The sequence below is a fragment of the Corvus brachyrhynchos genome, unplaced genomic scaffold (genome assembly GCF_000691975.1).
Source record: "Corvus brachyrhynchos isolate BGI_N302 unplaced genomic scaffold, ASM69197v1 scaffold200, whole genome shotgun sequence".
Classification (NCBI taxonomy): Eukaryota; Metazoa; Chordata; class Aves; order Passeriformes; family Corvidae; genus Corvus; species Corvus brachyrhynchos.
Genome location: NW_008236184.1, coordinates 3,754,059 through 3,779,880, shown reverse-complemented (window position 1 = coordinate 3,779,880; position 25,822 = coordinate 3,754,059). Strand labels below are relative to the sequence as shown.

General features: G+C 36.2%; 1 protein-coding gene across 5 annotated transcripts in view; it reads left to right on the top strand.

Annotated features, from left to right (window-relative positions):
• The first annotated feature begins 6 nt into the window (after nucleotides 1-6).
• TCF12 (transcription factor 12) overlaps nucleotides 7-25,822 on the top strand; it is a 160,211-nt gene continuing 134,395 nt past the window's right edge. For all 5 annotated transcript variants that reach the window (XM_017737976.1, XM_017737970.1, XM_017737950.1 and 2 more), the window contains exons 1-2: nucleotides 7-499; nucleotides 1,292-1,364. In XM_017737976.1, the coding sequence (XP_017593465.1) occupies nucleotides 425-499; nucleotides 1,292-1,364 (148 nt within the window). In that variant the 5' untranslated portion in view covers nucleotides 7-424. The remainder of the gene's footprint in view (nucleotides 500-1,291; nucleotides 1,365-25,822) is intronic.

Genomic DNA, 25,822 nt, shown 5'->3' with positions numbered 1-25,822 from the left:
GTCCGGCCCCGCTCGTCAGCCCCATTGTTGCGGGGACAGTGAGTCACTTAATCTCTCGCTAATTCTCCGGACCTCGCCGGGCCGTGGCTGTTTATTTGCTTTCGCTTGCCTGAGGGGGACTTAATTCCTCTCGGCGGCCTTTCTGCGGCGTGATCGTGCCTTGCTCGAGCTTGGGGGAGAGGTGGAATGAGGGAGAAGAGGGAGCCTGAGGAAACTTGAAGAGAGTTGGTTGGTTCGGGGAAGCTGCTGCTGCCGACTCCCTCAGCCCGCCCGGCCAAGCGGGGCTCCCCTGGGAGTCTCTTCCCCGCCCCAGGGGTGCAGGTACCAGAGGCTCCTCTTCGCCGGGGGCCGGGTTCGCGCCGTGAAGTGCTGCCTGTGCCTCTCTCCCTGTGCCCTAGAAAGGTGATCGGAGGAGAGGAGGAAGATGAATTCCCAGCAGCAGAGGATGGCCGCTATAGGAACTGACAAGGAATTGAGCGACTTGCTGGACTTCAGTGCGGTAGGATATTCTCCGAGGTCTTCTCATGACTTCTCCGTGCTCATGCGAACTAAGGAGCAGGGGCAGCAGCGTGCAGGGCTTGGCTGGGTCTGCCTCAGCCAAGTTGGACACCTGAACTTTGATGTAATGTCTAGACTTCCAGATTTAATACTGTAATACCAGCTGGGTCAATTGGTTTAACTGGTTAAAATCAGGCTGACCCAGTGATGGCATAATCTAATAATTAACGGTGGTTAATCTGGCGTGTGGCACTGGCACTTTGGCTCTTCGGTTTTTATTTTTTTTTTCTTATTTAAACAAAAGAAAAATTATTGCCCACAAATAACAGAAGTTATTAATTGATGCTCTTGGCTTAGAAAATTATAGATATTTTCTGTGTGATACTTTTAACATACCAAAAAGACTCTTGATTTATAAATATAATAGAAAACTACTGCCTCTTAAATGCTGTCTTTATGCAGTGACTTTATATTTGCAGATCAGCAAGAAATATAATTTGAGTAAAACAATTTAAGACTTGTAACTATTTGAAATTGTCATAGTAGTAATAGGTGTCCTTTTAATTTTAAGTTGTTTGTGTAGAAATGAAGTTTTAGTCCTATTAATAAATTGCAAGGAGTGCTTCAGCTTATTGGTTTTGTGTGTCTAAACATGCATCTTGCATTCTGTTTGTTTTCAGGCAGAAAATAGAAAAAAAATTGTTTCCTATTAACCTTTTTTCTGTTTGCATTAATAATTCAACACAGACTTTCAAAGCCAACTAAAACATGTCTTTTTTGTCTTGTTTTGCAGATGTTTTCCCCACCTGTTAATAGTGGAAAAACCAGACCAACTACGCTAGGAAGCAGCCAGTTCAGTGGATCAGGTAGGATGCATCTGAGATACATAATGTTCATCTAACTGGGTCTTGGTGTTTCAGCATAGTCTTCATGTTCTTAAAGTATTTTAATCTTTCATTTGTACGTACTCTCATAAGATATTCAGATCAGTTAAAGATGTGCTGTTTTGATCTTTATAGAACATTTTGCTAACTTTAACCGTGGTTTTCCTCTATATGTCTTAGACTATTAGTCACAGTACAGTGAAGTGTTGAGCATCTCTAGCCGTACTGACATGGAAGTTGTATATTTGTTATATTAAAAATGAATGACTGTGTTGTTTTTGTTTGAGAAAATCAAACCTACCTGTTCAGCTGAAGAATTTCCTAGCCCCTGTATGAAAGGAGAAAGCTTCTGTAAAATGCCAAATAGTTAAATACTCCTGACTCAAGGACATGTTATTTTTAAATGCAATACTTAAGGAAAATGTGAGTTTAATACTATTTTCTAGTACTGTGTAGCTCTCAAAGACTCGACAAGTAGAATTTTCTCATGTTGCAACTTTGTGTGCATCTGGAACATAAGTAACTGTATTTACGTGTTCCATGTGTTTTGTGGCTTCAGTGTATTATCATGGGCTCCACCTAATAGCTGTGTCAGAGACCTTTAAGCTAAGACTGTAATAGGAAATAAGTGCAATTTTAAAACAGATGCTTTATATCATTCCCTGAAGGGAATACTTATTAGAAAAGAGAAACCAAAGTAAGTTTCTGATAAAGTAACTTTTTGTGTAGATTCATCTTGTTTGAATACAGTGAAGTGATATTTTTGCTCTTGTGGATACAACAAAGTGATGTTTCTGTTTCAGTTAATGAAAATAAATGTTTAGAATGCCAGTAGAGAAGTGAAGTAGTGGCTTGAAGTTTTGCAGTAACATCCCCCATTTGCCTCTTAGGTTGTCAGAACTGTTACTTTGAGAGTCCAAATGACACCGCATTTTACTGACACTTGAGAATTTTTGTTTTTAAAAGCATCCTAAAACTTCTCAATTGAGTAATTTTTCAAGCTTTCTAGAGACTGTCTCTCACATTTAATTTAATGAAAATATGTAGCAAATGTAATTGTTGCATACTTGAAGAAGTCTGTTAGGTTTTCTCTTAAAATATATGACTGGCTTTCTGTTCCTTTTTGAAAGAACGTCAAGTTTAAATTAATGGCAATAGTAACACAGCAAATCTGTTTTACAATGTGGTTAATATTTAAATTTTTTAAAATGCGAATGTTTAAGAGAGTTGTTTCTCTGAAGCTTGTTTTAAAAGACATTCAGGCACCTAAAACCTAATTGTGGGGAGCACAACCTGAACATCTCATCCCACTTTGTCTTTGCTTTTCCTGAATGAGTAAAATAATTTTCTGTTGAATAATAAAACTTTCATTTTTACTTTAGGTCTTAGAGCACTGCTAAATACTGTGGCATGCCATATTTGTTGGTAATGCTTCCCTTTCTTTCCTTGGATGTCTTAGTAAAAGAGAGAATGCCAGAATAGTTATTTCTTTAAGAGAAACAGTGTGACTCCTTGAATTTCTTTACCAATATGGTGTATCCTCCCATAAATACCAATCCTGAGTAATACACCACAACTTCCAAACAAGCTACAACCTCAGCTGAGTTCCCCTTGGCATGATAGTAGTATATATTTGTGGATTTTTATTAAAAACATTTCTAGTTGTAGAGATTTACTGGTTAGTGGGATTATATGCCCTAATTCTGGTAATGTTATGACCTAAGCCTTGACCTAGGGGGATTACTCTGCAGGAGTGAGAGGTGAGAAACTTCTTCATTAGTTGTGTTCTGAGACAGTATTAAGTATTGTAGAAAAACTGTGTCAAGATCAGTGATGAAATACAGCATTTAATTTCTAAGTACTTTGATTTAATTGTGCTCTTGCTATAATTTTAAGTGTTTTGTAACTTTTAGGACAAACAATACTTGAAAGCTTTTTTTTTTTAACTGACTAGAGGTCACTTTTTAAAGAGAAACATGAAAAGATTAGGTATTTTGTCCTTTGAGCTGTCTAGGACTGAAAATCACACTATGTGGAGATTCCTAAAAAGTACTTCTTTTTTTCTTCGGATGTTGCTGCCTCTTACAGAGACTTTCAGTGGTTTTATTGGCAATTAGAGAAGTGAAGCTTGCTTTATATCTTTCCCATTAAGCTGAGTTTTATTTTTGTGATATTTTTACAAGCATTCTAAAGGAAAGTGCTTTCTTTTTCTTAGTTGGAGTAAGACTGTGTTCATTGGTTTTTTTTATTATGGAGCCTCTTCTTTCTCATTTAAACTTAAAGTAAGCATCTGAAAACACCTCCCCTCCCCCTCCAACCTGTCAGTGATTTGAGATTCAGCCTAATGGCCCCCATTAAATAGGTGAAGATCAATTGTATGTCTGCATGGCTCTTAAGACTCTATATTTCTGGGAAATCTTATTTAGAAGGAAGGAATGCTTATGATGCTTTTTCCTTACCACCCCCTGGTTCCTAGTTTAAAAGGACAGATTAGTTACTGTTAAAGGATGGTTAAGTATTGTTTGTTTTTCAGGTGTGGCTTTGTGAAGTGTTGGAAATACTGGGGTGTATGTTACTAATTCTGATGCAACAAGCTTGATTTGCTGTAGTTCTGCAATATTTCTGTTTATTATATTTTAAAAATATATGTGTAGTTGGGTTGCATGAATAAAACAGCTAATACAACTGATCTATATCTTGTAAGAAATTGTTATAATGGATTAACAGAAGAACGTTGTGTTTTGATTAAAAGATAGCTGGGGCAGGCTTGCTTTCTACAGGTCAATCGTTATGAATGAAAGCTGCAGATAAAATAAGTGAGCTAATCTGATATATCATAGTATATTATGACAGTAAGTTGTGCAAGCTGCTGATAAACTCAAATAACTTGGTCAGACTACTTTTGAAAATAAACATATTGGAAAAGTAACCTGATATGTAAGCCAGTGAGTTAACCCACAAAATACTCCTTGTCATACCCGTTGTAATTAATTATTGTTTAAAACAGAACTTGTAATTATTTTCTCCTCCAAAACCAACTTATGAAGATAAAGCCATTTCTGTCTTAGAAACTGTAGTAGATGGTGGCAAAGGTCAGAGATTTGTTCTATTTGGCTTTTTAATCAGGCTTTTTTTCAGATTTTATTTAAAATCAAAAATTTCTGTTGCTATTATGGCTAACAGTAGTGTTCGTGATTTACAGTGACATTTTGCCTTGTTTTGCTTTTGTCTAAGCTACCACACATATGCCAATACAAACTTGGATGGTTACTGATTTTACCCAACACCCTTTATTTATTACAGTAATTCCATTAATAACCAATATCACAATATGCAGGTGCCTCCCATTAGCAATGGTAATGCAGTTTTCCTATGGTTTTTTGTAGATTTGATTTCAATCTCAGTCTTTTCCTTAACTGATTTTTTTTTTTTAATCTCAGGTTTGGTACCCTAAAATAAATCCCTTTTTTTTTTTTTTTGTCTTTTGCAAAGAAGAGTAAATCCAAGGCAATATTTTTCTCTGGCCTACCATTTTCAATTTACTAGCTTCTTCAGCGTACTAATAGCCTTATTTATTATTTTTACATGTGGCTGTGCACGTGCATCTATGCGGTATCAGTCAGAGATGAAGTAAGAAAATGTGGTTGTAGCAGAAAAGAGGGATAAAAGTTTAAAGTAAGAGGTAGAGTTTAAGAGCTAAGTTGTCAAAATATGACACCTCTCTTGCCTACAGGATTTTTCTGAAGTTCATGAAAAATAAATATACACCTTTGAGTGTGAACAGCTTTGGCCACAAATCTTGTGTACCCAGACATTCCTCATGCATGCAAAAACTTCTGAATGTGTCTGTTTAGATATCTGTATTGCTTTGGTCCCCTTTGATACAAGTTCAAGAGACTGGCTGCCCTTTCCACTTCTCTCTACTAATGTACTGAGTTTGTAAGGGGTGCATTGGATTGAGATAGGCCACTAATTAGTGGCTTGATGCAAAGACCATTTAAGTTGATAGCCTGCCATTAACCTGAGTGTCCCTAAATTAGGGCCATGTGTCTTGAGAATGGACACAATGGCAATTCTTGAGCAGGTCTATTAACGCAGTGTTTTCAAAATTAACAAAACCTGACTTTGTCAGTCCTGTAAACTCTTACTTCCTTTTTAATTTTCCGTCAGCAATTCCTTGGAAAAGAAACAAAAAAAACCCCCAAATTAAAAGAAGTTGGGAGAGTTACCTGGATGAGCAATGGTTTAGATACTCTGTTCATTGATCTATGCAAGTGCTGAAGAGAAAAGGCGCTCTTATTGTGTATTAAATGCTAGAAATCTGGAGTGGTCTGTTAAACATTAGGTCATGCAGCAGTGTAGCTTTGTCATTATTTTTAATTTTTTGGTGTCTAGTTTGTCCTCTAGCTTCATTAAAGGTGAACCAGCAGACCTTGTAACCTGGTATTTCATCTTTGGTCTGAGGGATGCTGAATTCTGCCCTCTTCTGAAGAGCTTTGGGAGAGCTGAAGAAGCCTTGAAAGCAGAAGAAGCCTTGAAAGCAGAAGGGTATCCGTGGCTTCTTTACCTTCTATTTTTTTGTAGGGGAGACGCATGGATTACTCTTCAAATTGGCCCAATGCAAGTGAGATCAAGATTTCACTCTGGATCTCTCACCTGTTGCATTTAGAAACCTGAAGGGTGAGGCAGAGCCAGTAAATACATGGCTCTGCAGCTTGCCTGTTGGCAGCTTCTGTCTCACTGTTGCTGTCTCCTTTCCTCCTTCCATTCCTGGCCTTTGGAAAGATAAATTACTAGGCACTCCATGAAAAGTCTTGAAAAGTGTAGCATATATTCCTGTGTAATACAGCTTCCATACTCCTGTTTAAGACAGAGAAGGGGAAAAAATGTTGGAAAGTAGAGAGAACTGACAACCCAGCTTTAAAGCAGTGTTTTGCAAGGTGTTGTGGTCATATGGATATTGGGGTCTTGGGGACTGAGGAAAAAGGGAGAGTTACTGAAACAGCTCAGTATTCTGAATCTAGTTTGGTGAGCAGAGAAATAGGTGTTAGTCCATCGTTCATTGCTGTTGACTTTGATTTTGAAAGATGACGGTATGAAGCTCACGACAATTGGTCAGAAATTCTTTGCTGTTTTCCAAATAGGTGATTTGAGAATTTTTAGTAGTGCTGGCCTGTCTTCTGTTTAGAGGTAGATTTGACACTGTTAATAAGGGAAACTGACTTTTGCTGTGTTGGTGTGTAGAAAGCATTCTTTCAAAAAGTTAATCCTGTGTTTTCATCAACTTTTTCCTTGGGTGAGAGCAGCAGTGTGGTCACTGTGTTACAGGCACAGCATCCAACCTCCAATGCCCATATAAATGTTACTACTTCGGGATGCAAGGAAGATCTTTGCTATGTTATTTCTGGATGGCTTCAGAAGATCTGGGATTGCAGTAGTGCCTTGTCGTTTCCTGATGTGGAACTACCTTGGATGGGGTACCTTCCACCATCAGCCTCCCCCAGCCAGTAACTGTGTTCTGCCAAATGTTTCTGATCTACTGTAGGTGATGAAGAGTATTCAGATGCTTTGGAGAGTGGTCTTAATGGCATGTAGGAAGGAATATGATTTGAAATTTTGTATTTATCCAGAAAGTAGTATTGATAGAAATGTAAATGTGAGGACTGAAGGTTTGGATAAAGAGAAGGAAGAGAAGTATGAATGAGATTCTTATGTATTTGTGCATCCTTTAATGTCAGCGGGACTTGTAATCTTTCCCTGTAAAACTTTTATGTCTGAATCTTTTGCTAAGTTTTAGCTTTTTTGGGGGGGTTTATTTGTTTATGGTCTCTTTTTGATCTTTAGCAAAGGAATTTCATGTTAAAAGCTTGTCATTCATACGTGCTTGCCAAAGCTCCCCTTCCCCCCACTTCTTTCCAGCTGTCACATAAAGAGGATTTAACCCCTTAGTTGTTTTGCTATCAAGTTGCTTTGACAGCTGTTTGTCTCAGGTAATTCTACTTTATCCATAGCTGAGCCTGCAGATACCATTATATGAGTTTCTGTTCATCTACCTTATACTCTATTATGAACTTGGTAAACTATATTTTCCTGAAATTGCTAAAGGAATAGTGTAACTTTTTTATGGTTCAACATAGGGTGTATTTATGAAGAGAAGGATGTTGAAGGCAGTAATATACTACCATCCCACTTAGTATGACTGAAGTTTATGGAGACTGTTTTTAAAATGGGAAGCTGCACATAAAGGGAAATAGTTTGGTAGACTTCTTGAAATGACCTCTCTTGCCCATGGAGATGCAGTTCATTTTGTTACTCTGGTGCTGAAGGATTGTTTTTGGGAAAATAGCACTGAGTGTTTTCAGAACTTTATAAAATTTATTTAAGTACCCACAGAACCAGATGTGATCTTTGACATATAATAATGACATATAAATCTTCTATCTTAAATTTACTTTATTTCGTGATGTCGTTTATTGAAACCGAATTTTCAAGTATGAAAATTAGTATTTATTTTTAAGTATGTTCTCTAAACCTTTTTTTAGAGCCATTGTCTAGTTTAATGTGTTAACACTTCTTCAGAAATACATAGCAAAACTTGATTGGTTTTGTATGTTCTCCTGTGAGGTCACTAGATTTTAAGTAAATAAAGAAATGAACAAAGGCAGTATTTTCTTTTGCATGTGAATTATTTGGAGGTTGTTATTGAATATGCATAACTAGTTTTAAATAGTGTATTCACCTCAATCATTTTTAGTTATTAAACATTTTAGGAAAAGGGGGGAAGTATATTCGTTCAGTTAAATATTATCATTCTAAGGATAGGAATTTTATTTTTAATATCGGAGGGTTTTTTCCTGTGTTAAATTGTAATATAATGGCCACTCCCTCATTTTGTGGGTTTTGTTTGCTTTTTGTTTATTTTTTAATTTGAAAATGTAGAAGTCCCCAGTTGTATTGCATACCTCAACCTGATGATTTGGAGGTACTTTGTGGTACTTGATGGACTTTTAAAATACTACAATGCATTATTTACTAGTGGTTGTAGGGGTAAAGTTGTTTGTTTTTTATTTTTTTCTATTACGAGTCTAAGATGAGATAATGATAATTTTTTTTAATGTCTTGAATGAATGCCTTGTTTTTTCATCTGTAAAACAAAACCGTGTTTGTAAATACAACATTCAAAAACATAAAGGACGTACTTCTTCGGTGAAGATGTTAACTGAATACCAAGAATGATCAGAAAGAGTAGCTTTTGTTATATTTATAATATCTCTCTGTTTTCAGAGGATAATGAGGCTAAAAAGTACCCAATCAATCTTCAGGACTTTGTTAGAATCTTGTATGCTAGAGATGTGATTTATTACTTTTTTTAAGAAAGGGCTGAAATTGCTTTAAAATGCACAAACTTCGTGTTCTTGCTAGTGTAATGCAGAAAAGTCTTGCTTGATCACATCAGAATAATTGTTGCTGGTGTTTTAAAGTAATATTTGGAATGGTGGGGGTGGGGGTAAAGTCTTGACTGAAAATGTTTACTTTGCAGCCCTGTCAGTAGGGTAATGCTCTCTTTGAATGGTAGTAAAAACTTACCATAGAACTAAGTAAAGTTTGTCTTGGGCAGGCAAGATGTACAATTTGATATTAGGGCTATGGAATTGCATTTAAAAGATGGTTAAAATGTGTACATTTTTGTTATGGTAGCAATTTATTGCTAAGTGGGAAATAGGTAGATTCTTTTTTTACATAGAGCTGGCAATTTTTTCTTTCCTGAAGTAAATTTTGTTTATTGCAGTCAACCTGATATCTTGCTCCTGATCCTCTACAGAGGTTGCCTATATGGTTTTTTGTAAGCATGTGAGATATTTGTTACACTTTTCAAGTTTTCTTTTTTTTTTGGTAGCAGATTTTGTTGGGTTTTTGTCTGTGCCAGTTGTAGTTACAGAGATGGTGATGTCTCTGTGTCTTGATCAGGTTGTTAGTTGTGTGGACTTCTAGTAAGAAGTTGAACCACTTGCTTTCTACTTTACTTTTCATGAACAAAACTGTGGACACATTTTGTGTTTGCCTTGTCTCTGTAAGAGATCTTTGCTGTTGCTGAAGCAGTGGTAACACAGCAAAACTTAGACTGGGCTGGAGTTTTAGGTTGAAATGTGCTCTGAGCCATATTTTGTGAAAATTGTATTTTAGATGGTGTATTTTTTTCCCCTCTATATTTAAAAAAAGTATTAAGATGAATAGGCTGAACTAATTGTTAGAAAAACATACCTAGTTAATCAAAATCCAAATTTGGCTATTTCAAGTTGTACATTTTGCAGGTAAAATGCAAATGAGTGTCAGACCACAAGTGTGCATGTTCTGTGTTTTAAATTGAGTTTTAAACACATTTTACCCTGAATTCAGTATAAACAAAAAATCAGGAGGTATTTTTAGTCTTCTGTAGGAGAATGGAATTCACTGCATATATTTTTTATTTTTTGTTTACTTGAATGCAAGATACTATTGTCTTGGTGTTATCCCAAGAGCTATTGTGGCTACCCTATGAAATGATTAAATCAGACGGCTTCACTTGTAGGACAAACATTTTTCGTACTGTGGTTTTTCGACCATTTTCAATGCGACACCTATCCCGTTCCAGTTCTTTATGCGGCAACTTCATGAGTCATAATCCTTGCAAAAGAACACAGCTTAAAATAATCACTGATTGTTTCTTTGCAATTCTATTCACTGCCCATTGCAAATAAATAAGAACAGAAACTACAATATCATTTAATCCTTTACTGTTTGCTTTTGACGTGCAAAATATTCTCTTGTAATAGAGAAGTAATCCATAAGGAGGGTAGCTGCTCTTTCATCTTCCTGAATGCTAAATGAAGCCAAGGCTTTTATGAAGAGATGGTGATTTAATGAAGATGACCGAGTTTTGCAGTAATGAAAAGCTTTTGTGTATTTCTAAAACTGATGTCTGGTGCTTACTACCGTAGAGCTCAAATGGCTGTATTTTGTAGTATGTCTTTGCAAGATTAGTGCTTGTGATGCTTAGATGCAAGAGGATTGAATGGAATGGTAATGCAAAAATTTTCTCCTAGCTGGATTTTATAAAACAAATGCACATTTCTGCCAATTCGTGTATAAATGCATGTAATGTCTGGCATGTGTTCTCTGGTCTGTGTAATACTTTTATTTTGGTAACCTTGGAAATATCTCTGATATCATATTCCCTTGCCAGAGGACAGCAATAAGCGCACAAAAAAATCAAGCATAAACTTTGTCAATACTACTTATGACAGGAACATCTGAATTAGATGCTTGCAAGTATTTGTAAGATGTTGAATTTAAAAGCTCCTCAACTAAAAAAAAACCCCCCAAAATATCCAACCAAAACCAAAACAACACAAAAAAATACAAACCAAAAAACCCAATACAAAAGCCTAAAAAACCTCTCAAAAATGCTAACTCAAATAAAACACAAACAAACTAAACCCCCCATATTTCTTCCCCTCTCAGTTGTTAATTTTATTAGTTTATTTGAAATATTTTTTTAACAATCTGTAATAATACTTCTTGCAAAGCAAGTTAGATAATGCCTGATACTTCAAAAGGAAGAAGAGAGAGGCTTTAAAGAATGCAAGACCATATCTTTTCCAGCACGTACACCCAACAGTCTTACCAGGCCTTCAGTATGTAAGGGCTGTACAGTACAACCAGAAGTAATCTTAAAAGGGGCTAAACTATTTTAGGCATTGTCAGAAACACATGCAACCATGTTATAGTCTTCATTGTGTACAGGAAAGATATATCTGATTGTCTGGGGTGAATGAACTTAGGTGAGCAACAACAGGCAGGATGTTGTCTGTTTTTGTAAACTAATGTAATAAAAGTGCAGAAATGGATAAATAACTTAAATTTCCTTGTGGCACTTTTTAATGGCTGGTCCCTATGTAGTATTATAAAAAATCTTAGAAGCGTATACTACTTACAAGTAGTATATGGGATGCTTAAAACTCAGCATGCTTGGTGATTAAATCTCAAGATGTCAAGGGTGTGTGTTTGTGAATACATTTCTGGCTAGAAGGTGAAGCATTGTAAAAGATTGTTTGGGTTTCTTTGTAGAGTAGTAGAACTAGAGTTTGTAGCCACATGTGTCTGTTATACTCATTAAATCCACTTTATTTTAAGATACTTGTTGAGTACTGAATAATGGTTTCAATAATTTGCTTCTTTACTATGTACTAACCCTTCCCTTTTCCTTTATCCTCATCCTATTAGGGGAAATTGGGACCAGAAAAGGGGTAAATGCCTGCATATAGGAGATGGTGTGTAATGCAATTTATAATCTATGCTAATGATAATATTCTTTTTGGCCTTTGAATAGACTAAATTTGTTTAATAAGGCAAATGGTATTTTTTCTCCTAGATGCAGCAGTTTATAGGCAGGGATCCTAAGTGCCCTGTGGACTATCATAAAAGCCCCCTGCTTTGTACCTTGCATTTCTGCAAGTGCTAACTGGCATGTGTATGACAGAGTGACTTGTGCTGCAGCGAGCACTCAGTCGGAGTTTGGCCATCTCTTCTGAGTGTGTCACAGGTTGTCTCTGAATTGGATCCTGGAGAACATGCTGTTGCCATAGCAATGAAAGTCCTTCTGAAGGCAGGATTCCTGGCAGAGCTCTTGCATCTCCTGAAGTCCTTGATGCATTGATCTGAAAGTACCTTGTCAGTATTAGCACATAGCTGGAGTAAAAAGAGCGGGAAGCAGAGATTTCCTTGAAATATGTTATTTCCTTCTTTGGTTGCTTGAACCCAATGTTCATAAAGCTACAGCTTTTTAAAATCTTTCTTTGTGATTTTTTTTGTGTATTTAACATACTTAACTTGAATGCACTTAGAGGTTGAGTGGTTCTAACAGCTAACCAGGGTTTATTGCAAAAGTATCGCTGTCTGAGTTTCTCACAGTATTTGTCCCTTTTAGTGCCTTGAAGAAATATTTTTTGAGGATTTCATCCCTAATTTTGGTTAGTGCAAAACAGTTGGGAAAATACGCTGCTTCATTCATCATCCTTTTCTCATTCCTGTTTTTGTTTTTTATAGATAAAATGGTTGTCTTGCTACCATATTATTTATAAATGTGACACTAATGGGGGAGAATCACTTACAGAGATATAATGTTCTGTATTTGGCAAATATATCTTACATAGGATCCCCTTTTCAGCAAACTTGGCTAGATCTTTATGTATAAATGCTTCCTCCTCAGACTGTAGTTACCAAATGTTAATTGTTTTCAAATTAAGAAAAGGCTATAAGTTTATTGTCTCACATCAGATAATATAGTTTTGGGGCTTTTTCATATGTGAAGTTTTTCCTCAAGATGAATTGTGGGAAATCAGAGACAATTTCTAGAGCACAGATGCTCTAGACAGCTGTAATATTCATTTCTACATGTGCTGTGAGGATGGAGTTGGTTAATTTTTTGCTTATTTAAGAAGATTAAAAAAACCTTAAATCTGAAGAATTCAAAGAAAAAGTGGAATTTTTTAAAGTTTGGAGACAATGTGATTAACACTGTACAGCATATTCTTTTATGTGGACTGGAACGTCCATGTGTAAGTATTTCCTTTGTATTGAAGGAGCCTCTAGATGAGATGAGTTCTGAAGTTATCCATATAGCTTGCTCCATCCTTTACATCTGTTTATGTAACACAGTCTTTAGCTCTATCACTTTCCCTGAAATAGATAAAAGTGAGAATTAAGCAAACACTTGATTCTTCGTTTTTCTCCTTCCAAGTGAAATTAAGGAAGAATGAAATGAATACTTTATTTGTACTTGAAAAGAACTTTCTGTCTGCTGCAGCAGATGTGTGCATGTGCTGTACTAGTGATCTTTAGCTTGGGTTTTGTTGTTCAGTCTCTGTCTGCCCTTGCCCCTTTCTCAGAGCAGGAAAGCAGCATAGCTCCAGGTTGGCTTGGCCTTGGGAAGCATTGCTGAGCTGCTGCTCTAAGCAGTTCAGACAGGACTTGTTACTTACAGTTTCTACATGTGTTGGCCTAACCTGCATAGACAAGTTGTGGTGTAAGTGGCCTTGGCACGAGGACCAGATCCTGTACTAAGCAGAGGTCAGCATTGATTACAAGGAGAGTATGAACCAAGGGAATCGGACTCTTCAAGGTCTCTGGTTGTCGTTGTTTTCCCCTTTTAAGCAAATTTAATGCTGCCTCAGCGGACGTGTGTCCTAAAGCTCTCCAGCTATCCTTGGGAACGAACACAGCATTAATAACCCCAAGTATCCTCTGACTGTTGTGCCAGTTGGTCTCAAGTCACGTTTGGGAATAAAAGGTCTTTCACAGCTCCAACAAATGTTCTATTTATGTGTCCTTTTAGCCTTTGAGTCAGTACCGATTGAGTAGGCACTGTTTTTGGGATTGTGGCAGTAGGGTCACTTACATACATTGAGATAAGCTCATTGTGTTCTGAATATGTAAGTGTGTATAAATACTGGCCTGATTTTGTCAGCGTTAACAAAGATAGCATTTAAAATGGATTTAGTATGAGAAGTTAGGTATTTATCTTTCTAAATTCTAATTCTGAAATAATTTTCTACTTGTATGACTAATCCTTAAATGAAAGGCACAGATCATTTAATTCATGTAACAAGCTTCCATATTGAGATATTAAATGCTTTTCAATATTCTCTGGTTTTATAATCTATACTATTGTTTCATTGGATCTGTTAAATTATAAGAACGTGGAATACTAAGTAATGAGCAAAATACAATATTCAAGAAATGTGATTTTTTTTTTGTCTGAATGACTCTTTTAATTCATATATAAAAATTCACTAGGAATAGCAAAATCCTAGGAAATATTATTACTCGCTTAGTGCTGTATTTTTGTAAAATTATAAAATTTTGTAGAAAGTTAAAGCAGATTTTTATTTCCCTTAAAAGCTTTTGTCAAGATTGTATCATTGCATAATGAAGAAAAGATATTCTTGAGTTTTAAAGGACATAGCAAAGAGGCTAAAATTTCTGTTCCTGTTTTGCTCCATTGTTGAGGAACTGCCTTTCTTTTTTCGTTTTCTATTTTCTGGTTTCCTCAGCTGTAAAATGGGGGCTAGTGTTTACACTGCAGAACAGACAAGAAGTGTTTTTGAACTTGCTTAGTTCATGTAAAGGTAGTCTTGGAATGGGTTAATATCAATAACCTCATATGACCTAAGTAGAGTTAAATTAGCTTGCACTGTTTTCAGTGTCAGTATTCACTCCCTCCTTTTGTATTTAGTTTGATATCTCTGCTTGTTTAATTCAATCTTTTAGTTATCTTGATCAAGTTTTGGGCTTTTTCTTCAGTTCAGTTCTTGCTGTATCCGCTATACAGCTTCTTAAATGTATGCTCTGTTACTTAAAAATGTGGAAATGCAAATTTCAGTCTGGGACTCATATCATCATTGTAGAAACTGTTTCAGCACACCTTCACAGATTACATATGGGTCTCATTTCTGTAAATTTTATTTGAATCTTATCCAAATAAGAAAACACAGATAAACACATTTGCCCAAATTCCTTCAAGGAAAAAAAATTCTAGTCTAAAAAGGTTTCCGGATACATAAACAGAAAACAACCCTGTCCATAGCTATCCTTTGTATTTAATGGATTAAATTCACTTTGACAGCTGGATATATGTACCAGTGTCTAGCCTATGGCCATGATCTAATAATCATGGATATGGTAACAAGTCGTCTAAAAAGATTCAGTAATCAAGTGGGTCTTTTCACAAAACCTACTCTGACTGAAACAAGAGATGAAGCTGTGTTAAATGTAGCTGTATTTGCTACTGTATCGGTATTCTGAATACTTAAAAAATATCCTTTGGGTTGTTGTAGACAGAACCTACTCTCTAACAGCACTGGAAAAGCTAATTGTGCTGCAATGGAGTGCGTCTTAAAGTTAGGAAACAATTTTGATTTAACCTAAGGATCATGAAAAACTTAGTTTCAAACCAATAATTTTTACTTCCCCTGAAGTGCTTTCTAACTTGTTTGTTTCTTCTGTCATAAAAATAGTTGTATATCATTAAATGGAGCTTTTTGTGAAATAGATGATTTTTATATCATAATTCTGGTATGTAAGGGGAAATTCAGGAAGTACTGATGAGTAAGTATGTGTCAAAGGGGAAGACTTCAAGCACTACAGATGTTTTGAAAACAAATACTTCACATATTAACAGAGCACTTTGGTCTCAGTTCCATTTGATTAATGAAACCTATTCTGTTAGTAAATATTATTTAAGAGAAAAACAGTGTCTCGGCCCTCAAACAATTCTTTGAAACTCAAAATTCAACTACCGTGTTTTGCGAAACTAGCCTGTTGTGACTCCTGTTTTATGTTTGGTTCTAGCTTTTGAGGAAAAAAAAGCTGCTGTAAACCTCATGAAAATAAAATAAAGGATAAAGCTACAAAGTTTGGATCACTTGTTTTTATCCCAACCTCGTTGATTTTAAATGGAATTTCTGATATAGCTAGTGGGAACAGTATTTTAGAAAACACTGAAAGGGAGAGAGTGCAAATGAATTTAAGGAATTAAACATTTCTTTAGGAAGGTGAGCTAACTATTGACCCCAATTTATAGATTACATTTCATCAGCTTCTGAATGTGATACTTATTTTGAGGGGTTTTTTTTGTTTTGGGGTGGTTTTGTTTGTTGGTTTTTGGGGTTTATTTGTAATTCATGTCTAGTTTACCATCTCTTTGTAATTTGAGAGATTTGAGGTACTTATTTTTAACTTCACAGCAGCTTTAAGGAGAAATAAGATGTTTACACTGAAGCAAGTATTTAGCAAGTACTAGTATTTTAGACACAGAAAGATGGGGAAATCAGGAAGCAGAGGTATTTTCCAGGGAAGCCCATAAGATTATCTGGTTGAAACTGTTAGTGTGGAAAGGCTGTTTGCTTTGTGACCGATGTACAAGAAACTTTGGAGATTCTTAGCTTTTCATTTCTTGTTAATGCACAAAATATGCATTTGATCCTTGCCTGTTTTATTTTTGTAGATTGGTGTCTTCTCCAACTTGTTTTTGAAGAATGTATGGTTTTAAGTGGTAATGAAACAGAATATGAAAGCAACTTTCATGTTTATTTTGGTATGATTGTGTTATCCAAAAACTTAAATCTTAAGAGCATCAGCATTTGTAAAAAGGAGTGATTACGTTTGAAGCCAGGAAATAAAGAACTACTGTGCTCTCGGGTTCTTCACGCAGATGACCACATCCACTCCCATGTGATTACTATTGTCCACTACCAGATTTTGTTAGTGGTTAAGGTAGTTGAGGATGTCTTTCTTCTGGACTTGATGTGAGTACTTCTTAATTTCTGAAATAATTATTTTTGACTAAAAACTTAGTTTTCAATTCAAAGGCAAAAAAAAAGAGAGGGTGTTAAAGAATTACTGAGTTTTATAGCAGTTTGTTAGTGGTGCTGCTTCTACTAGTAAGTGTTAATGGCATCAATAAAACTTTGCTAATGTAATTGCCGTTGGGTAGCAAGGAGAACAGTAAACTTGTTTTACTTGGGGTAGATTTGAATTTGGATGTTTGGCTGAAGTTTATTAATTTTTAAATTTTATTTGGTCATTTGCATTATCCTGTGCTTAGTTTCATCCATGTGGATAATACAGTTAACCGTTCCTAGGTGTGTGTGATTCCTCCAGGCATTTGTACAGTATAATGCCGGTCCTGAACACTGTATTCTGTGTTGTGTTTTCCAGTTAGGCTTTCTAACATCTGTTGATGGACAAAATGTGCAGGGACAATTCAGTAACTTTCTCTTTCATTACTGCTCCTTGTGGTGTGATTTAATTTTTTTTTATGGGGATGTCTTTAACAAGAAAAGAAAGTAGGCAGAGAAAAAAAAAAGTGTGTGGACATAAATACTAAGAATAGTGACTGTGTTCTGGAGTACAGTTTGATTCACTTTTACTGTAAAGATATTCTTTGAGAATGCCTCAAGATGGTCATAATCACCTTTGAGCAGTTTTAAATATTTTTCCTTTTAAAAATAACTTGTATTAAAGTTTCTTCTCACACACACGTATTTCTGGAAATGTACAACTGAAAATGTAAGTGGGAGGCACAGCAGCGTCTGCAATCACCCCTGAACCAGTGATAGATTTAGTGTTTTGAGACTTTGCATTCCCATGGGGCTGTAGATAGGCTTTTGAATGTTTTTTACCCTGCTTTTTCCTCTGAAACTTCATGATGGATTAAATTTGAATGCAGACAGATTAAAAAAAACAACTAGTTTCCAGTCCTTTTGGAAATGATCTTTGAAATGTACAATATATAGAACTAATTTGCATGCATCTGGAATGATACTATTGAGAATTATATTAATATTTCTTCATAGGAAGTTTGTTGAACTTATTCAGACAAAATCTAGGACTGCAGGGAAGAACTTAATTTCTCAGCAGTCTGGTAACTTCTTTGGAAATACGGGCCACCATTATGATAAAATAGAAATTTGGTGGTTTCCTTTATGCATTTTCTGTTTTCCTTTAAAAAAAACAAAACTAACAACCAACTTAATGTAAAGCATGCTTACATGTGGGAAATTCCATGTTGTGTTCTGTAGCAGCAGTAGTAATGAACAAACTGAAAGTGGAACATGGTGCTAACAATGCCAATAATGCAAGTTTGATCCCCATACAGTTCATTAACTTAAAGGTTGAGCTTGATGATCCTTTTGGGTCCCTTCCAACTCAGAATATTCTGTAATTCTGTGAAAAAACACAACTATCTGGTGTCCTGCCGCTGTCAGCACTGGAATATCTGGCCATCTTTTTGAATTCTTTATTCTTGATTACTTTTTCCTCTGACCTTAAGGAATTGATGGAGTACATCCAGTTAGTACTTTCTTTGTTAGTTTTCCCGGATTTTAGATAATTTGCCTTTCTTTCAGTTCAGTTAAAGATGTAGCTTTTGATCAGTGAACATGTCAGTGATATTACCTGTGTTGTAAGTCAAGCACTTACATACCTGGTTTAGTTGGGGGAGTTCATTGGAATCCTGTATAGACTGCAGAGGTAATAGTGATATTGTAAAGTTCCTGCAAGACTAAGTAGTTTATATGTTATATAATAAAGTAGTGTCATTACCTTTATTCAGACAGTATTTTGCTGTGGAAATGTAGTTTGGATGCCGGCTTAATAATCGTGTACTATTGAAGTCGCTTGCATGCTTGTAGTTTTTACTCTTCACTTTGTATATAAATTCACATGGTCTCAGACAATTTGGGACTATTGTTTTGAATTCTAGTTATCTCTATGCTGTAACATTTTCTTTTCAGGATTTCTGTAAAGGGTGTCAGTGAACAGAAGTTATTGGCATAATGGCTCCAATTGTGCAAATAAATCTTCTGTTGCTGTCCCACAGTGAACAAGCCTTTGCTTAAGTGGCCTGTCTGGTTTTCTTCCTGCCTGTGAGTGATAGGAGTCAAGCTGGCTGGGAGCCATTTGTGAGTACAGCCAGCACTGCACATGTGGTGGGGTTTGGTTGTGGTTTATGTTCTGCAGTGAAATTCATTCTGTGCTTACTGCCAGCCTGTTCTGGAGAGCAGAAAGAGGCTGTTAGGGTTTGTCTGTCTGGAGGGGAAGAGCTCAGCCAGTTTTAGGTTTTCTGGGGTGTGGAAAGTTAGGTTCAGAAACTGTTATCTGCCTGTCCATAACTGTTGTAACAGCTTGGGGCAATGCCAGCCATTTGGAAGTTATCTCTGACCTTTTGTGTTTAAGTAGTCATTCACTCTTTTACAGGATTATTTGTAGGGAAGTCCAAAACAGGTGTGCTTTCATAGCCTGTAAATCTCTGTTGGTTTTTGGATGTGAATGTGGCCTGATACTGGAAGTGCCTTGCAGAGGAGAGAGCTGCCTCTGGGATCAAAGTACACTCTTCTCAATATGCCTCTAACTTACTGCTTCAGGCTGGAGCTCTGTTTTAATATGACTGTTCAAGTATTTCTGTGCTGGATATGACACATTTTGGCCTTTTTGTATTTGGCTTTTCTAATTTGACTTTCTCTTTGAGGATGTTGATGACTTGTCTTAGCACTTTCCTCTTGTTCTCCTTAGTATTAGAGTTAGAGAAAGTAGTCCTAAGAAGGTCTTAGCACTTTCCTCTTGTTCTCCTTAGTATTAAGAGTTAGAGAAAGTATTATATGCTCATTTGTTTCAAATAAAATTTGATAATATTGCATGTTGTTAAAAAATATTTCCTGTAATACATATGTCTGGAGCTGGGAATGGAAAACTTTTGAAGTAAATGTCATGGTAGCACAGGGTGCACTGCAGTGAAGGAAGTGCCTTGGTAAGCATAGATATTGAGAAGTAGAAGCTTGCTGAATGTGCCTCCATCTCTGTGAATGTGAATTCCCTTTCCTGTTGACAGTGCTGACAGTGGAGGCACTTACAGGTGGTCAGTTGCTTCACATTATTAAAAAGCAACAGCAACAACCCCTTCTTTTTTCTTACATGTCTTCTGATTCAGCTGGATATATTTGGATGTCTGTTATTAAATCTGTACTCTATAGGAGTGGCAAATTGATTAAGAAGTTTGTCCTTTGATTTTTATATTGTGGCTTGTAACCAAGTTAGTTTTTAAGGAAAAAATATCCTCTCTCAGAAAGGAGCTCTACTTAAAACTCTCCTTTTATTATGAGGATTATTAGAAATAGACACCTGGCTGCAGGTTTATAATCTACTCAAAGGCTTGCATGTATTTTGATTCAAATTAAAAGAATTAATTTTTTTTTTTTCAGAATTGAGTTTTCCTTGTAACAAACAGAAAAAGAAATTGAGGTACTTCAGTTAACAGAAGGGAATTAAAAAAAATATTATTTTTAGTAAATGATGGCAAGAATGGGTGACTGGCTTGTGTAAGAGTATCCTTATTTTAGTTCTTCCTCCTCAGCACACTCTATGCATTGTGCATGCACAATGAGCTCCTGGTAACTCTTAGAAATAAAATGGAATTTATCTGTGGATCTGTGGTTTGAGATGTCACTTATAGAGAAATAAAGACCTTGACTAGTATTTACTTAACAGAGGTTTTGATTGGACAGAGAACCAGGTATGAAGTCAAAGGATGTTGACTTCTACGTTTTATATTTCAAATTTTTTTTCCCCTAATCCTGGGAATGGCTCATGCTGACATACTAAGTAACGTGGATTATTGAATGCTGAAGTACCATTGTACAATTATTTTAATGTAAATTTAGTTACTGGATCTAGTAAGGGTGATAAGGTAAGTAGGATGTTGGTAAAACAGTTTATATGCTGTTTATCATTGCTGTTGACCAATCTGTTTTGGCAAATTTGTCATTACTAGTCCAGGACTGTAGGAGTGTTTTCTGAAGGCATACAGATGATATAAGAATAGCTGTGTCTGTGTGTGGTGGACATGGGGTTAAGCATGCTCAAAACTGCAAAAGTAGGGGAGGAAACAAAACCAAGTTTGTCTGGTGCTGTTTGATTCACTATAGTACTTATTTCTGTGTACTGATAGAGGGCAGGTGTGATTGGAGTGCAGGGGTGTGGGGTTTTGATTTCCTACCTATTTTTACTTAATGAATTAATGGTTACAGTTCTTGATGCTTATTTAGTCTGCCAGCTTGCTTTTCCCACAGAAGATCATAATATCCCTTTTTCTCTGCATTTGAAAAAGAAACTGTTGTGTACTAAGTTAATGTACATATATTTTTACTGATTTCTTTAAGGGTGTTGGACGTGTGGTTTAAATTTTCCAACTATGTGCCATTACACTGTAAATATACTGTTATTTTGAGAAGTGAGATTTGCAGGAAGGAATAATATATTAGGTAAACTCAGTATTATCTGCCTTATAGCTGTTACATGGATCATAGAAACTAGAACACTACTACCCTAAAACTAGCCACCAGAACATGGCTGCTTTATAATCAGTGTGAAATTTTCAACTATATCAAAACTACATTTTTCGGTTGATGTTTTAGGTACTAAGCTTTGTCACAATACCTTCATTATGAGCTTAGGTTGGTCTTCTGGCTCATATGTAGTCATCAGGCTTTACATTTCATTTATAGAAAATGCTTATGAGCGCCTTTTAATGTACTGTAATCTTATTAAGCCAAGTTGCTGATGTTTTGCATTAGGTTTGTGCTTTGTATCCCTTCATGCTGAAGGATACAGTTGATCATAAATACAGCCTTGACTATTCCCAATTTAGAAAAAAAGATAGCTTTATAAGTACTTTGAATGTATACTGGTATTACATTTGTCTGTGTATTAAAGTAGTAGCTCTGCTTTGTAATTACAGTTCTTTAGCGTTTGGCACTAAATTCTATTTACTTTTGAGTCAAGTATTTTGGGGAATGTTTCGTTTTCATCTAAAAATGTTTTAAGCATAATATTAATGTGTGTTCTTCAGAGGTGCAAACAAAGTAGCTTAGTGATTCCCATTAGAATGCTTTTCACTTAAATCTGTGAGACTTCTCTGTAAATCCTTAACAGTTCTTGACATTGCTACCTCAAGGCGCAGAGCCAGCATGTGCAATCTCAAGGGAGCAGACCCAAGTTCGAATCCCAGACTGCTTGCTCGAGGAGGCATTTTGCTCAAATCCTTAGGGGAATGTTGACCTTCTCTTTCTCAAGAAAGTGGCACCTGCAAGCTAACCAGGGAATTTGGAAGAGTATGCTTTGGTCTTGGTAGGCTGTGAGACAAAACTTGGGTCAGGGCTAAAGAAGTACTTGGCTTCAGGAAAGGATGGATAGAAAACAAAGAGAAATTAAGATTCTTGTGAGAGAAGCACTGTTTTTATCCATATCTAATGCTCTTTATTCAGGTCTTTGTACTCACTCATAATATGATTTTCCTTGGTGTTCCCTGTTTCTCAGTTATTTGGATTGTGCTACAAAATGTTTGAACTGCTTGTGTGCAGAAGTAGTGCCTCAAATAGGTGGTGTTAATTAAAACAAAACAATATTTACTTGATTTCAAAATAAATAATTATTTTCTTATAGACCAGCTTAATGCTGAGGGATATCAACAATCCTCCAGTTCTTAATTTTTAGTTTGGTAGAACGACAACGGACCAAGGAGAAACTGTTTCCTATTTGCAAGGTCAGTACATAAAATGCTATTCACAGCTTTTTAATCTCATTTTGTAGTTTTATGGTCTGTGTATTTAATGAAAAGTAATATATTTGGTAGGGAGCAATGAGATTTCATGCAGTTATTTCCAGAAGATAGCTTATACAAGACAAACTCTGTCTTTTTTGTTAGATTAACACAAACTTAACCACAGTAATTGTGCAGTTTTGAGCTGAGAGTTAAACGCACAGAATTCTGTTTAAGCAGAGTTTTTTCCCTTCATTTCTTCACAAAAAAAAACCCCAAACACCAAAAATTTAAATCTTCAGATGCAAGAAAATGGGTGGTGTTGAGAGGAAAAGAAATATAATTTGTATTATATCTAAGTCCAAACCAACATTGTTGGTTTGTTTTTTTTTTTAAATAAGCTATTGAGTTATTGAGTGTTAAATTCTAGACTGCATTTAGTAGGGTAAATTGCTTATAATTCTGGAAGCACTGATCCTGATAGGAAAGGGTGATAATTAGTTTCTAATATGGACAGAATTGCTGTTATTAGCTGTGATCCACATGTTTGCTTCCCCTGTGGCATTCCTTGAGGTGCAGCAGATGGATGAACCAGGGGCAGAGGTAATGTGTGCCATGATCGGCTGCTGCTTTCCCCTGGGGATACTTCTAGAATGCTGATCTCTTCTTTTTCCTTTTTTTTTTCTCTTTCTCTTTTCTCTTTCAGCAACTTTGCTGAGATGTATCAGAATTAATTTATGGTATTACTCCTTTATAATCCATTAATCCAAGCATTTAATATCAATATGTTAATGTCTTAGAAAAGGATGGGCTGTTTGTGTGCTGGTATCTTAAATCTTACAAAGTCAATATCGTGCTTAAATACTTTTCTCCGTTCTGTGAGGTTGTGTCATTAATAGTCTGATATTGCCTGATACTGTTATCTAATCTTCTGGAACATGGTCATGTTGAGAAATGGAGCCTGCTATTGAAAAGGATTGGCTTTTTCCTTTAAATCTAGCCAAGTAATATCTGCTCTCATTTTCTTTTCTTTCTGTTCTTGATTAAAATGTAGGCAGTGGGTTGTGTGTGGGCTTTTGTATCTGAGTTTTTTTCATGTTATTTTATTTATTTTTAAAACCAGACCTATATGAGGTAGTAATGTAGATTGCCTTACCTTTTTGTCATCCAAAAAAAGTAGCCTTACTTAGGTGAGTACAAGGAGTCTGCCTTTGCCACGCTGCAGCTAGGAGGAAGCCCTGCACTGGTGCAGCTGCTCCCACCTGATGGCACAGCTGCAGGAGCCCAGGGAGAACAGCCCAGGGAGCCCCGGCCTGCTGGGAGGGGGGAAAGGACAGGGAGCTGTGTGTGCACGTGTTGATTATTAGGAAATACTTTCTTTGGTGCTTTTCAAATGTTTTCACTTTGTTTATATATGTCTCTTCTTTTTCCTTGTCCTTTATTTGTTTACCCTCCCTCCCAGCCCATTTCTCTCCCTGTTGGCACTTTGCTGGAATCCACAGTATTTTCAGAGAAATTAGTGATTTTAAACTAAGTGACTTTGAAGGTGAGGCTCCATGGTTAACTACAAGTTTGCCACCAGGGAGATGAAATTTGCTGAAACTCTCTGGGTCTTATTTTTGTGTATTTTTTGCTGTGTAATAGCAATAGAAAAATACCTTCCTCTGCATTTTAAAGATGACATGAGTATTTCAAAGTTGGGTTGGTTTTTTTAAATTTTATTGCTTTTTGTTTTTAACCTGGAGTCTTGATCTGGAATGCCTAAAGGAAACTTCTGTAAATACGTATTTTTATACATGTTTGTGTGTGTATATACATATATGTATATATTTGTTTTCTTTGTTGTGGAATCATTTCATTATTCTTTTCCTGTCTGCTTTTGCTATCACATATTGCAGATGTGGGTATGCGGTGGAAATCTATTGACAAGGAAGTTGCACCTTCTGTTTGAGATTTGCAATCTTTCTAGCACAGTGACTGCAAGTATTTTTTGTTTGCAGACTTAGAGAAGACATCCTTTATGAGACAGGATTTCAAGTGAGTTTTTGAATAAATGCTAATCCACTTAAGGCTTTCAGAAATGGCTGAGTACTCGAGTGCTTCCTAAAATTAGGTGAAGTTCTAAGGGGACAGTGTCTGTCACTGCATCCAGTGGCTCTGGCAGTGATAGGGGAAGATTATATTTGCCAGCTATGGCAGCGTTTTCTCCAAACTGTGGTAGACAACTTAGAGTACTGTGTAACTGGACATGAAACTGGGAGGATGCTGCTGTTGTTGGTACTATTTGTTGATGGTGCGTAGTCAGCAAAAAAGTTTTTCTCTGAAGTAGTTATTCTGTTACTTGATAGGCTTGCTGTGAATCTGGACAGTGTGAGATATTTAATATTCTAGTAATGCACTCAAGTAATTCCTTCACACTCAGGCTGCTTAAATAGGTTGAAGAGTGCAGAGCTCCTTGATGCAGGGAGTTCTACTGGTAGGATTTCTCAAAGGTTGTGTTATTCAAAGACCGTTTTTCTTGCTTTGTCTGCATACTTGGATAACATGAATGTTCTGGATTAGTAGACGGATTCCTTGTTTTTAATGCAAAAAGTTGGGAACAGCCAAGACCATGACTTGTCAGAAGGAGGCTCTTAAACAAATGCCTTGTCAGATCCAGCCATTGACCATTGCTGCCAGGCTCTGCCTCATCAGTGATTGTCTGGAGATGGGATTGTTTGTTCAATTCACAGCCAGAGCCAAATACTGTAACTAGAAGTGTATTGAGGAGGATGGAAACTTGGAGAGCCTTGAGCAAAAGTATTTCCCAGACGGAAGGTTTGGCAGTCAGAAAATAAATAATCGTCTATAGCATGTCCTAAAGACCAAATGCAACGGTAAGCAAGCATAAGAGAATGAGGTTAAACTATTTAAAAAACAGTAAGTTAGTGCTCCACAGTGAAACACAATTTTGTTTAAATCCACTGTTCATATAGATCCATTTCAAGCTGGATAACTGTCTCCCGCTTCATAGTGTTGATGTCTCTTTTAAAAACCCCTTTGAATTGCTTTGGTTTTATTGCTGGAGGCTCATTATATATATGTATTTCCTTTTTAAATTTTGGTTTTCCCTGTGAAAAAGACTGACTACTTTTTTTCGTGAGCCTTTCCTTTTTAGCTTTATAACTCAAAGTCAAGTTGCTTCTCTCTTCATGCAAGGAGCAACCTCACCTGAAATGCCTGGGACAACACAGAAGAATTACATGTAACCAAAAGAAACAAATCAGAGATTTTCTGTAGCAGGTGTTTTTTTGCTACTTTCCTGCTG